Source organism: Galleria mellonella, unplaced genomic scaffold (assembly GCF_026898425.1).
Source record: "Galleria mellonella isolate WM207_F2 unplaced genomic scaffold, CSIRO_AGI_GalMel_v1 utg171, whole genome shotgun sequence".
Classification (NCBI taxonomy): domain Eukaryota; kingdom Metazoa; phylum Arthropoda; class Insecta; order Lepidoptera; family Pyralidae; genus Galleria; species Galleria mellonella.
This window is the reverse complement of record NW_026442014.1, coordinates 5462620-5478250: the sequence shown is the minus strand read 5'-3', so window position 1 is coordinate 5478250 and position 15631 is coordinate 5462620. Positions and strand designations below refer to the sequence as shown.

The 15631-nt window shown below is 31.6% G+C and overlaps 2 protein-coding genes across 2 annotated transcripts in view; both read left to right on the top strand.

The window, feature by feature from the left end:
- Nucleotides 1-77: 77 nt before the first annotated feature.
- The window catches only part of LOC113518378 (guanine nucleotide exchange factor DBS-like), a 145727-nt gene continuing 130173 nt past the window's right edge, over nt 78-15631 (top strand). Inside the window, exon 1 of the mRNA XM_026903270.3 lies at nt 78-501. Coding sequence (XP_026759071.2) covers nt 333-501 — 169 coding nt within the window. The 5' untranslated portion in view covers nt 78-332. The remainder of the gene's footprint in view (nt 502-15631) is intronic.
- On the top strand, nt 5475-15334 carry LOC113518379 (uncharacterized). Its single transcript, XM_026903277.3, has 4 exons — nt 5475-5678; nt 5960-6235; nt 6939-7172; nt 9049-15334. Exons 2-4 carry the CDS (start codon nt 5975-5977, stop codon nt 10252-10254), a joined length of 1701 nt encoding a protein of 566 aa, XP_026759078.2. The 5' UTR covers nt 5475-5678; nt 5960-5974; the 3' UTR covers nt 10255-15334.

The window sequence follows — 15631 nt, the reverse complement described above, 5'->3', positions numbered from 1 at the left end:
GCTGTCTAAAGCGATCGATAGATGTCGGTGGCTTGCGCTTTATTTTCGATGCCGTATATAGAATAACGGTATCCGTAGTAAAATCACTGCACTGCCCGATAGCTTCCTTCGTAGTCGGTGGAGGCCTGCGGTTCCTTTGATATAATGTGCGTAAACTCGGGTCGATGAACGAATTCGGCGAGAGAATGACGGATAATAATTATGCAATACAAAACGTTTCGGAATGTCTTCAGTGGCGAACTTAAATAATATAAAAGATTTCAGGCAAAACGTAAAATGTCCTGAATGACAGGTTAGCTTTTGTGTTTGTTTTCGGTTTTTCAGTGGAAACGATGGCTTCTTCTCCAACTAGTATAGAGACACAAATAGACAGTTTTCTGGAGCAGTTTAAAAGAAGTGCTTCTAAAGCTATGGAAGAGAAAATGGATTGGCCTGATGGTCATTCACCAGGCGCTGTCGTTAAGTCTCGTAGCAGTTGTTTCACTCTGGATACAGCAGCTGGTAAGTAGATAGTTACAAGAATCATCACGTAGAAGACAATAAAAATTATTAATTCCTTCACAATGACTGTTACAACCGGAAGTTGTATGAGTACTTAATTGTAAAAGGTTCTTTACAGCAGAGAAAAAAATATTTTTGGCGAATTGGCATGACTTTATGTGAAAACAAATAATATTTTTATTTAATCGATTTATAAAATTTTATAATTATATTTGAGTTCTATTTAGTTTTATATATATCTTCTTATATAAACATTATTAAATAAGAAATTCGAAAATAAACATACCTATTCCAGTCACATACAGTCGTATAGTCAAGTTATCCACCTTAGTAGATAGGGCAGGTATACCGATATTTTTTTTTTCTTGATGGGTGAAAATGGTATGATAACCCCGCCTGCGCTAATGGGATACGCTGGCGGAGCACCAGTGAAGGGTGATAGATGAAAATGGAAACAGGCCAGTTAGCCCATCATGATGAATTTATCGGGAATTGACCATGATAGTTTCCAAGGAGAACCGCGAGGAGGTCGACCTGGTTGGGTATATTGCTAGCAATGGGATGCTCAGTCTCCATTACTAACAATCCCTTTCCCCCCCCCCCCGGTATACCGATATTTACACGCGTACATGTTTACATACGTTATACATACATTACATACGTACATGCAATTTTTTTTATTTATCACAGTATTTTTAGATCAATACTATGTATTTCTGTTCTTACCTACTTATTGTCAAAATACCTACCTATTATAGACATCTGTCGTGATACCAAATTCCCGCCTTTTGCTATTTGCAAATTTTACGCGTTGTTAATCATTACCTTTATATTTTTATTTAAATGAAACATTAAGAAGCACCTAAGTCTTAGTATGTACTGTATATATTAGGTATATAAATTGACTAATTTAAGCAATTTATTATAATGGTGGTATTTATTTTTACTGTATTTGTTGTTGATATCACAATTGATAAATAGGAAATAATAGATACCTACTAACTGAGTAAAATTAGGACAATGGCCTGTGGAGCAAGTCGCTTGAATGTAACAAATAATTTAATCAGCCAAATAACTACTTATTAAGTTCACAATAACCGTTACATTTAGGTGTTCTTATATATTCATACGTATTTTATAATAAAGTTAGCTTTGTCCTGTGATTTTGACCACGTGACTTTGATAAAAAATAGTGTATATCCTTCTCCATGTCAAATAATTCGCGTATGTTTAATAAAATGCAAATATTTTATAGAAGGAGAAATAAACGAGATTAATCTGGTATTACCAGCTTTTACCCGTAACTTCGCGTGACCGGGATATGTTCATTGACCGTAGTCTATGTCCTTCTCCGTCTATATCGTCACGAGTAGTAGAGGTTAAGACTCAAAGAAATAATAAACAAACAAACTCATTTTCACATTTAATTTTTATAATATCAATAAGGAAGTAAAGATTAAGGTTTTCATGAATTCTATTAATTGTAAACATTGATTTAATTTTTTTTTCTATACAACTTAGAATGACAAACAAGCTGACGCCCTACCTGATGGAAAGTGGTAACCGTCGCCTATAGACATGAGCAGTACCATGGACATAACAGAGTATACTCTTTCACCCATTATACCCCCCATGCGTTGCCATTCCTGAGGACTCAGATGTTATTCCTCTGTACTCAGAAAATTCACGCCATATCCCACCCTTCAAACCGAAACACAGCCATGCAAACACAACTGCTTCACGGTAGAAACACGAATGGGACAGAGGTACCCAAGCAATCGACTTTTGTACAAAGTCTTACATATTTGGATGTTTGATATGTAATTTATGATATGTACTTAAAATGGTTGAACGAACTTAAATGCAATTGTAAACACAGACAGCTAGAGCATATACACGCGAGGAAAGCTGAGTATTATAGCTAGTCCGTCTAATAATATGAACAACGGATGTGTTGCTCTGGTGACGAGATAGGTACCTACCCCGCTGAATGTTCCACGTCGCTGCGGACCCTCTTTATCCTTGATGCTGTTATAAATACACAAATTTATATTATAAATATATAATGCACCTTTCTAAATTTTAAATACAAACCTACCAAGTATTTTTTATAGATGTTAATATATGTACGTATATTTTCTCATCTGTGTTTGTGTATATATATCTTCACGAATGCTTGTTATAATTGACGTGATTGAATAAAAACCGACCTACACTATTTAGTGTAGGTTCGGTGACAATTCTATAATCGATCATCAATAATAATATCATCAAACTACTGAGAATGGGCATTTCTTCACCCATATTTCTTTATATGGCGAGATGTTCTACAAAGGTGAACTTTTTAATTTAGAAAAAAAACTTACAATTCTTAAGTATCGTTTAAAAATTCGAAAAACAGACCTAATTTCACGTACTTGTTTACCAACTTCTTGTTCCCATTTCAAATTTAGAATGGTGATCTTACGAAAAGATACGTCACATATTAAATATCGAATCTAAGCATCATTTTTGAGTCAATAAACATCAAATAAAACATCAGATTATTAGGTATCACGTAACTGCTCATTTACTATTACGGGCTTACACTAAGAAAACCTATAAGTGCGATAGTGTGCCATGAAAGTTATCGATCGATAGTCACGTATGTAAATATATCTTACTTAATTTTAAACGGTTCATTAAGCGTTAATTTTAAGGCTTCCTCAGAGAAGTCCCTATCATGTTGAATAAGTCTTATTATATTTTTTTATCATCCCACATATTTATATACTTGCATCGCAGTCGCGTGTATTCTTTTACGAATATCTGTCATCTCAGAGCATCGATATTTATATGAGACGATGGCTATTCATTAATAATAGATCTTTATAATGTATTTTGCCTATAAGTTTTAAGAGTATTCGGTAATGTTGAACCGATGCCAATCACAACATTGTTTAAAGATACTGATACTTCACGTAAAAATTACAAATACTTTTTTATGGTACATTTTCAAAGTAAAAATATTCAGTTATATAAAAAATTAGGCATGTAATTTAATTTTTAATAAATTTAGCTTGAAATTGTGTTTTTTTTTTATACAACTTAGAATGGCAAACAAGCTGACGGCCCACCTGATGGAAAGTGGTAACCGTCGCCTATAGACATAGCAGTACTATGGGCATAACAGAGTATACTGTTTCGCCCATGATACCCCCCATGCGTTGCCAATCCTGAGGACTCAGGTGTTATTCCTCTGTACCCAGTAAATTCACGCCATATCCTATCCTTCAAATCGAAACACAGCCATGCAAACACAACTGCTTCTGGGTAGGTACATAGTCCCTCAAATGGGTGTATGGTATGTATATTGGATGTTAAAAGTAGTATTGACTTTTACCTTGAGACCTTGAACTTACCTTCAACGTGCGTAATATATTAGAGTACAGCATTGAAAATACGAGTAAATACCAATGTTCAAAGTATTTGAATAGGTATTACAAGAAGGATTAAATATAAAATTTGACCATAACGTATAACACAACTTTTTGTTGATAAGAATATTGTATAATTGGGATTCCTTAATATTCATGCAGTCAAATACAGAATTATAGATGAGGTTATCGATTTGTAGGCATTTATTCATCCTATTACTGTTTAATCGCATACGTATTTGGTACTTCAAACACATACCTGTATGTTTAAAGAATTACAAATTATAATATAGTTATTAAAAAGGTTTTATATTTATCTTTTACTAGTAGACGCGCCCCGACTTCGCGAGGGTACATATCGTTAATAAAACCCATACTATTTTTTTTTATGGATGATAATGATTGAATGTGGAACCCCACCTGCGCTATCAGATACGCTGGCGAGTACCAGTGAGAGATGATATTTCGCCCATGAGTATGGAGCCATTTCTGAGGACTCAGTTTAGCCCATCGTGACGAAACACAGCCATGCAACAAACATTAGTCACAATGGTTGAAACACGAACCGCAGTGGAGGTCGACTTGACAGTCTTGCCCTCTGATGTCCATTAGTTCGTTAATAAAACCCATACTATTGTGTCACATGCTATTCGTCCTTAATGTAAGCTTTAATATTTTAATGTAATAAAAGCAGTTACTGGAGCAGCATATGCCAGTTTAATATATTGTATTCTATCGCCAATTTTATTATAAAACTATTCAAGAACAACTATTCTGCGATAATTTCATCATTTTAGAATTAACAAGTAATAGCTCGTAAGTAATGATTACTCGTACTTTTACCGCATGTATTTTGTTTACATAAACTCAAAACCTAAACTCAAAATTATATATTTGACATGACATGAATCTTCTCTGATACTCTACATATTGTTAAAAAAAATATTAAAATCAATTTATTAGTTAAATTACAAGAAATCCTAGTTTCAGACTTGTATTGTACATATAGTTATAGTACATATTTCTTCATATACATAATCTTTTTCTAGTTTAAATGTTCGTTTTAAAATGTTCATGACATTAAATAATAAAGAATTTTTTTAATAAATGATGGTCATGCCCAATAATCTCCATAGTGATGTTGATGTCTAAAGATGATAGTTATCACTTTCAATTTCAATTGAAAATGGTAACTACCACTATTATTTTTGTTATAAATAACTCTTTATAACAAAAACAAACTATTTATAATCGTAAAGTATTAGACGTTAGATCTTAGTGTCATATAACTTTACATTTACCTTAAACTATTTTTGCTCCGACATTACTTATCTATGAACTCGTTTCGTTTGAGTTAAAAAGTAAACTTACACTAAATTTGTCTAGTTTATTTATTTCCATTTTACGTTTGTTTTTAATCGCAATTTATTATTAGTTCTAGTTAGCTAGTGAACAAAAGAGCATTAGTTTGAAATACGCGGCTTTTTATCGAAGCGAATAGCGTCGATACGGAAATGCGCGATAGTAGCGCTGTCTTGTGGTGGCGCACTGTACTAATTACGTGTTCTACGGCGTCCTCAGAATTTGTTCACGGAAAGTGTATCGCCATATTGCTTCCGTGAATTCATTGAAATATTTGTACATTTCTCTTCAATTATGACTGCAATATGAAAATTAAGTGAAATAAAACAAACCATAGACGGTCGGTAACTGTGGGAACACTTTTCTATACACAACGGACTCTGATTTAAAGGGAAAAAGGTGAGTTTTATTCTTCCTTTGCTATGACTATATGGCCCAATATTCCACGGGAGTTCGATCCGCTATGCGATAATGAAACTTAAAAAATGCGATTAAGGTTAATAATTGCGCGGTTTTTGTTATGTTTATTTACATGAATTTGAAAAGTTCTCCGCGGTTTTCTCTTATTTACGCCGGGGTTATATAGAAATTGTATGAACCTGGGCGGTTTTGTCGTGTCGCCTCCTTTGTACATACACGTATGTAGGTACATGTGATTTGACGTGCACGATCGGTTGTAGCGTGGAGCGAGCAGTATGTCGTTCGAAAAGATGGAGGTTGTAAACCCGGCGGAAAAGGAGGCGAGCGAAGTGCTTCACTCCCTGTTGTCTGTTGAGAGAAGGAGTGTGGACAGTAAGGAGGCAATCATCGTCTCGATACCATCAGACCAGAACGGCGGCGGCGAATACGGCGAGAGTGCCCAGTGGCACACGCCAGTTATGGGCCAACATTCCGTTTTCGAGATGGGTGCTCCTCAGAACATGCAACAACACAATTACAATGGCCACCAAGAACCGGTATTTATCTATTTTATATTTAATATATTTAATTTAAAATAGAAATTTAATCTTACTTAAATACATTTTAATCGCTGCGAACAAATGCTAGAATATAAAGAGGTTGTATATAATATTATTCAAAAAGTATCAGTGTCGGTTGTTTATTCCTAATTTAAATATATTTTTTGTCTATTATATTCATCACTGACTGCTTTACCTAAAAAATCACACTGGTAATTACTATTTAATTACATAGACTAGCAATGAAACAAACTTGTTTATGTGGTATTTTTATTGTATACAGAAATGAAGTTTAAATCTATATATTATCTCGATATTGCCATATAGTCACTTGATTAATAAACTCGTATTATATATCAGTCTATAAACTGTTAAATGTACAGTACTCAGCAATGTAATCAAATTAATAGACAGCTTATTCATCTATCTGGTAATGGAGTAAAACACAATATTTCACCACTATTTTTATTCCATTAATATTTTAATAATCAACTGATGGGATAGAGCATGATATCAGTCATCTATTTTACTATTCTTTTTCCATAAAATAAGCAGTACCCAAAAAGGAAAATTAATTAAAACCCTATGCAATTCTGCCTAATCAAGATGGCAATCTTTGGCTTATATTCTCTTATGGGACATAACCTATGATCGGCATTAAACAAACAAAGCTTCATCTAGATTTTCATATCATTTTCAGGTCCTATGGCAGGGTCATACAATCCAAGTGGAAAATGGGGATGCCAGTATGCAAGGCATAGCGACATCATACACAATCCAATTTGGATCACATGTAGAAGGTGAAACGGGAGAATTGGATGTGGAAACAAAGCCTAAAGTAGAGAAAAAAACTGGTATGAAAAAAAAGAAAAAGGCAGATTCAGATAGTGATGAAGAGGTACTTGATAATAAACTGGAGGATAACCCTGCTCAGGTATGTGTTTTATTAGATAATTCTTATTAAAAATTCTATAATTATATCTCTTTTTATACTTTGCATATTTAATAAACGAACTTAAACCTTTTTATTTCAAAATTGATCATTTAAAAATAGAACATAAACAATCAGCCATTAACTGAACTGGTTTTTGGTGATGTTTTAAGAGGGATACTATTGCCCATCCCTACACTATTAAATTCCTTTGGTTTACTCTTGATCCCCATTGGAAAGGAAGAGGTGATCCAATCTATGCTGGGAACACATGATGGCACAAATAATATTAAATAATAATTATATAAAAATAATATTGAAAAAAAAATAACATAAAAATCTTTCTATTCTGATTGTTAATTTGAAATGATGACAAATATTAAATTATGCCAAGTATAAAAAAAAAATATTCACAATTAGTGAATAAATTAGGGCTGTGAACTTCAGATAAATATAGTGTGTCATGCTTGCTATGATAATATTATCATGAATATATTATCTTAAACAACTAGATGTTTAGGCTGCCCATCAAAATAATATATCATCTATTTGACATAAAACTGAATATATATTCATAAGTAGAGTGTGTCTAGGTACACATCAGCGAAAAATACTTACTAGTCTAATTTTGATGAAATTTTGTGTTGTGCATATTTTATTCCTGTTCAACATTATAGAGTTTAATGTCAGGATAAAGTTTCATTGCCATGAAAAATAAAAATTCAATATCATTCAATTAAAAACATGTCACATTTAAATTAATAATACTAGATACAATTAGGACCATATATTTATTCTATGGTCACCTGATTCATATATTCCATTATTTGTTTTTTTTTTAATATCATGAAGGTGGCAAACAAGCATACAGCCTGTCTGATGATAAATGGTTACTGTAGCCTATGGACGCCTACACTCTAGAGATATCACATACATTTTGAAGAAACCGTAATATACCCTTTTTGAAATTGTTAAAGACTATATATTATTTTATTATAAGAGAGCAGCTTACAAACTATTGACACCAGAAAATGCCACCTTCACATTATTGAAAGTTTATATTATTATTAATCAATTATTGTTTTATATAAGTTGAGGATTGAACTCTACTTTTATTTAGATTTACAGTTTGCTGTTAACCATCAGTATTTATATTTTTTTAATTATATTATTACTACATAATATATTAATCTTGGATACTTATGTATTAGTGTCTGTAATTATATAATAATAAGATGTACATTCATAAATATGCCTGGCCACTATTTGACTAGATAAAATACCAAATACACCTATTCCAACAAACATCGAGTGTACATAAAAAAAATGCTATTAAATTTATATTATCTTCAATATTTTTTGCAGTGACTAAAAATTTTATATTCATATAAATTATTTTAAAATGCAAACTAATATATTAGTTTATTGGTATAATTTTTTATCTTTGATTATAGTCCTCCAGATTAAACTTTTTTTAAATAAATCAATATCAGACAACTGTTTATTATATTCTTTTTTATGACAGGAGCATTTCTAATTCATAAATAATTATTATTCATTACTAATACTTAGATGAATTAATTCATTTTTATTGCAGCTCTTAAAGGATACAAAGATAAATATATATTTAGGTTTTGTTTATTACACTAATGGAATACAAAAAAGGTCTTATTGCTAAATTAAACTCTTCCAGACATTCTTTGGGTAGAGAAAAAGATGGTAGCTATTTAGCGCAAGAAATATAACTAATAAAAAAAGATTAATGTCAAGGGCAATGACCCAATATTAGCAAAAAAATATTAATATTTTTCAGTTTTCGATTTCTCTGATTGTAATTTTGTTCTGACCATCTCTAATAAAATAACATTATTATTTATAGGTCAAAGAAAGACTGCTAAGAGGATGCGATTGCAAAGACAACTGCTACCGCGGACTCAATCCAGAAGCTGTGTACCGTCATCGACTGAACATAGCCGAATTGACGAAAAGTGAACATGACATGTATCTAATGGGCATCACAATGGCAAGTTTGGCCAATCCTGCAGAGACATCACGACATAAAGTAAGAAGGAGACTACGAGCATGTTATGTGTACCAAGGACGTAAGGTTTGTTTAGAAGCTTTCTTGTATTTAGAAAATGTTACACATTACCAGCTTAAGCGCATCAGGCAGCATGTAATGACACATGGTGTCGCGCCACGGATACATGGCAACGTTGGCAAGAAGCCATACAATACCTTCACGCTAGACATTTATAAACATGCTACAAATTTTTTAAAGGAATATTTAAAACAACATGCATGCTCACCTAAAGATGTTCAGCCATCAGGTGAGGGAGGTAAGAAAGCTAGTAAAACTGTGATTATCCAAGGTGACTCTAGGAAACACTTATTCGAAGCATACAAAGAGTATGGAGAAATTCTAGAGCCAGGTGTAAAACTTATGGGTTACTCAACGTTCCGAGCTTTCATGAAAGACCAGTTTCCACATGTTAAATTCGCCACAAAGAAACAGGATCTACCGAAAGACATGGTGCCATTCCGGAGTGGTAAATGTATGTCGTATGATAAAAACAAAGATCCTATCAGGATACAACAGGAGAAAGAAAAGGCTGAAGCTAAAAAGGCAGCTATAGAGGCCAAAAAGAAGGAGGAACAAGAGAGGGAACAGCAAGCACAACAACAAGCTCAACAACAGCAGCAGCAACAACAACAACAGGTCCAGCAACAACAGCAACAAGTGCAGCAGGTACAGGTGCAACAACACCAGCAAATGCAGAACCAACCACATGTGGTCATACATCAACAGCAACCACAACAACAACAGTCTATGCAACAACAAATGTTGGTTCCTCAAGTGAGTCAACACCAACAAGTTCTAACACAACAGGTTGGTGGTGTTCAGCAAGTAGCACAACAGCACTGTGTACAGCCACTCGGTGTATCTGAAGAAGGTGGACAACCAGTGGAAATGGCACAGCAAGTCATCCCATTAGCTGTTGTTCAGCAACCTCAACAAGCTTACATTGTCACTCCTGTATCTCACTTCCAAACACGTGTCCAAGGTGCATGGTATAGACATTGACAACAGTCGTCCCTTGGCTCCATCGAGGTTTTAAGATGCATAGAACGGAATAATGGGGAGGAAATGATTACAACATAACAAGATCTCATGACTGAAAAAGTCATCAAACTTATTCTGAACCTGATCGGTCTTGTAACGCCACACGTAACTTTGGCAATAAGTTAGCAAAGATAGGTTAACACCTTTTCAGTATTGGTTTAAAAACTGATTATAACAATTTTATGTGTAAGTATAACCATATATACACGACTTATATTAGCTGTAGGTATGTAGTTTTATGTTATGTGAAGATGATTTAAACCGATTTATTTACGGTCATTAAAATTTCAATATAGTCCGTCGCGCTATATACACAATAATAGGTGGTACATTTTAGTACAAATAATAACGGAGAGATATATTGTTATTGATAACTCCCTCGAATTGAAATCAAATTTTAAGATATTTAGTTGAAATTAAATTTAGGTTTATACCTTAGATTATATAGATAGAACCTCGGGCCTTAAAAACGGGTCAATTTTTGTCAGCTAATTGTTGTGTAAAATTAGTCGACTCGTCTTTTATTTTATTAGTGTTCTATATATTTACACTTCAATGTATCTTGAAGTGTCTATATTTAATTAAAATGAGTATTTGCGAACTAAAAAGAAGTAAAATTTATAAGACGAAAAATAGAACTAATAAAGAAATCACTTATAGATAACCAGTAAATATCTTCAGTTTTAAACATAAATATAATTATATATATTTAATTTTTTTAAATTCGCGCCATTTTTATTGTATATATACAAGTATGCGATAAATTCCACAAAAATCAATTAAAATGATTTGAATTGTTTTTCTTTGAATTGAATTGAATTCAAATTGAGAATTGAATTATTTTTAATTATTATTTGTATTATGTGCTATTTATTTTTACATAATATAAATATAATATTTATGTGGATATGTACAAAGAGATATTATTGAGTAGATATTATGCACTTTGTTATTTGACTAATTGCTTTCAAAATCAAAATCTACAGATTCGTGTATACTTTAAATATGGATCAGATGTTAGAATTAATGAAAATGGTCGGCATTTTTTATTTCCTTGTTATTTGACAGATTGCTTTCAAAATCAGTATCTGAGAGTTCATATACGTTTCAAATATGGATTCAGTGTCACAATTAATCAAAATGGCTTCGATTATTTCTAACATCAATACATGTTTTAAATCTATAAAAAATTTAGATATTAGGTTAAGTTAGGATATAGGTTAAGTAAAAAGTATTTAAGATGGCCGTTACTTTTAGTATCATTATCTGTCTATATTTATAGTATACATGGATTCACAAATACCGATTTTCAACCTTCACTTCAACATTTTATTATATTTTAAAGCAATATGAAAGAATTATCAAGTTTTATCTACCGAATTCTTATTCTTTATCTACGCATTATTTTTAATAAATAATATGATTAAATATATAAATAAAGTTCGATATTATAAAGGATTATTTAATCAATAATATTTTAAGTTACGACCTTCATCTTTGTATGGAGACTATCTATATAATCTAAGGTTTATACAAAATATATTGTAATACAATTATTATTTTTTACAAAATGGCCACTGTTTTTACTAAAATAACTTGTAGGTACTTGTCATTAAGTTACAACATCATGACACTATTCAATATTCTAGATTTTCTTTTTTTATATATTGTTTTCTTAGTACATGAAATAGACTTCAAAATGTAAAAATATACTTATTTAAAATTACAAAACTATACAAATACGTTTTAGGGCAGCGATTGAAATCTCCTTCTATTTATTTATTCAGTAGTTCAGATAACATTTTAACATTAATGTTGTTCTTGTCCTAAATAGAAAAGGAATGCACTAGTTTCAATGTCATTATCAATTTAGCTTTGTTGTGTATCAGAATTGATAGCAATATCCATAACAACTTAAATTCTACTATCTTGGAGCCTGAGCTGCTAAACTTTACTTTATTAAAAAAAAGAACAGTGCCTTCAAAAGTTTGATGTGAAATAAGGACAAGTTTTAAATATTTATTTTTCATCACAATTAGTATTTAGTATTTAACTTTGTAAAGTGTAGGTTTATTTGAAAAGAAGATAATATCAATTTTGATATAAATGTATGACTTTCTTAATTGTATTGAAAGTTAGTAGAATTTATATTTATTTCATATTTACCCCCACGTAATTCTACACTTAATTATAATTACATATCAAAGGGGACTTTGCAGAATCATACAAGTAACTTTAAAAGACTTTAATTATATTTGTACTTTTAATATTATTTTATGAGTTGAAAATTACACAATTTGTTCTCACATTGTCTCTTCGTTTTTGTGATTAAATAAGTTATTTTTATTATCATATAACAAAATGTAGTGTGTATGTATTATATACACTTTTTTTTTATAACAAAAATACATCACTATTAATATATAGTACAATTTTGTATCGCCTATTTTAATTAAAAACACCAGGTAATTAATTGGCAATACCATTTTTATTACTATTGTCTATATTTGGGACTGAAAAGATGTTATGAAGTAATTCAGTAGGAATTGTATATAAATAAAAGAGTAATAGTTATTTATATACGAATTTAATTTGTAAACCTATTACGAAAACTAGAAGGCGGTCTATTGCAGTCCATTGGTTTTTTTTTTTTAATTGTATATTATTTGAGGTCTGCAGACGGTTGTAGTCGATTTAACGTCTCGTCAAACGGTATTTGTTTGTATACATCGCCCTGCTGTGGACAAGTGGTAAACGAATCTATCGATACAATCGTTTTCGTTCGCGAGTCCATACGTTGAAGTAAGACATTGAACGTTGCTATTTCATTCTATCTCATAAATTCGCTTACGATAACGATTCGCTTTGATGAAAGGCCTGATCTAATTAATAGGTATATTACACTGTCAAATACATTGTAAAATCTAAATTTGTTAGCATTAAATATGGAAATGCTTTAACATGTGACATTGAACATTTTTCCTAAAGAATATGGGTCGAAACCAATAGAAATTTTGAGCCTCCCATACTAACACACTGCATCCGCCTGTCAAGTTCGTATGGGGACCTCTAATAATTGGAAATTTCTTAAAAAAAAGAGAACTTAAAAAATATTAACTAATGATTTCATTTTGTATGTAAGATCATATGTATATTTTGGAGTTGTAATACAGAGCCGAAACGAAAATTAGTCTCGGTAAGTTTCATTGCGGAAGGAAAATAGAGGGCAAAAGAAAAAGGGGAAGACTGAGAAATTACTACATGGGACAGATAAAGGTGGCACTAAGTGCCACGTCGTATAGGGAGGTCAAAGATATGCCCTGCTATAGAGCTGACTGGAAGAGAATGCATGAATTAGTTCAAAGATTTCGCAATAGAATTATTCCTTGTTCTTAGAATTAATTGTACGGACAAGAGGAAACTCTAAAGTGAAAAAAGTTTCTTTTATTACTGAGTCAAATAGTTATCCCATTGTATTGCCCCCATTTAAAATTAAATCTTTTTAATGTTTCCAATATAAATTATGTACCTACAATAAAGATTTTACAATTACAAATTATAATTAAACATCCTCATAATTATAACAACAGCCTGAAATTTGCGAGAGGATGCAAACTCTATTTTTTCATATCTTGCACTCTTGTATTGTGCTTTGTTGGCCTAGTTACTTCGTTCCATAATCAATCTATGAAGTTGAGTTAATCCACTTTTAATATCACTAAGGTTTTTTTATACTTTTGTTGGGACTTAGCGAGATCAACAATATCATTTAAAAGATTTTTGTTTCAAAATGTTGTATAAATACATTAATATTTATTACTCTAAAATATAAAAATAATCTTACAAGAAATTGACAGCATAATAGCTTTACGGCCGTCACCAATAATTATTATCATTCATCACTTTTACGGCCCAGCATTCAGATCCATACAAGAAAGTGGTACTCATGACAGTACAATCTTTGATACATCGCAGTTTATCTCGCCTAGTTATAATAATAATAGTATATTCTATTTGCGTCACGTGATTTCTCAAATCATGTTTTACCTATTGAAAGATCGAAAGAATCGGTTTGCAACAATTTCTCCATCCTCATTTACCTTGTGCCCACCCCCCATGAATTCTTTCTTAATTATCTTTTTGTTTACCAACATGTCCACTAAAATCACCTCTTATAATTATATTCTTGTTTAAAGTTTAGTTAAACCCAGTTCAAAATTACATACTTATAATACAAAGACTAAACTTTGAAAAACTACAACTGAATGTATTATTAGGTAATTGAATTGAATATTTTTTTATTTGGCTACATTGTTTACTGGGAGCTACCGATAGTTGTCTTAGGGTTTTAACCGCAAATATCTCTTAACACGAATAAAATATTACAAAGACTGTAATGTTAGATTTACTTCAAATATGATGGAACCAAAAAATAATGGGTTATATTTTAATGTCAATGTCACAGTATTGAAATTAAATTAACGAGAAAAGGCAATAAATAGGTAAGTTAAAAAATTCCACAATTTCTAAATATCAGGAGGTATTGGTGGTTAACCGTCGATGATACGTCATATATTTTAAAATCCTAATTTTATGTAATGTAAGTGATGGTTTGTCGGTTGGCTGGTGAAAATAAATCTCATTTAGTTTGAGTTAGATGTAGGGTAATTTATACATGTAGGTATGTATCTGATAGACGCGTGTAATCATAATCATGAATATTGACACTACAGAATTGTGCCTAGAAATTATGCTTATCCATGTATTTTTATAGTGCAATAAATAAATGTGTGAGAGATTCGAAGCAGATGCCAAATGATATGAAATTATAAAAAATATTAAATAATGAAACAATTGCATATACGTGCATACTGATATTGTAAACAGATTCTTTTTTTTTTTATATATTTTATTAAGTTCCTACCAGAGGAAATAAATTTGCTTCGAATCGTAGTGATTGGCCCCTAGAGAATGATTTTTGGCATCTATGTTCCAAATTGTAGGAAGACATGTGATAGACAAAATAAACTTTTTTACTCTACTGTATATTTTAATTTTATAACCTGTTCATATAAACTAACTCGAATAATGGCGAAAGACCTATCTACAGCCACATTAGATTCTAAGTTTTTTTTTTTTTTTTTTTATGAGTGGAAATTTAATTGTAACCCCGTTCTACGCTATCGGTATACGCTGGCGGGGCACTAGTGAGAGATGATAGGTGAGAACAAAAGCAGATCAGCCTCGTGACTAATTTCACAAGAGTTGACCACGATGATTTCCACGGCGAACCACCTGGACGTAGATCTAATATGTTGCTAGCAATGGTTCTTTTTTA

What these genes read in the sequence shown, in the direction of transcription:
- LOC113518379 (XM_026903277.3), top strand. Translation starts at nt 5,975, where the DNA reads ATGTCGTTCGAAAAGATGGAGGTTGTAAACCCGGCGGAAAAGGAGGCG. An exon ending in ACAATGGCCACCAAGAACCG is followed by an intron (nt 6,236 to 6,938) that starts GTATTTATCTAT and finishes TATCATTTTCAG; the next exon opens with GTCCTATGGCAGGGTCATAC. An exon ending in TGGAGGATAACCCTGCTCAG is followed by an intron (nt 7,173 to 9,048) that starts GTATGTGTTTTA and finishes TATTATTTATAG; the next exon opens with GTCAAAGAAAGACTGCTAAG.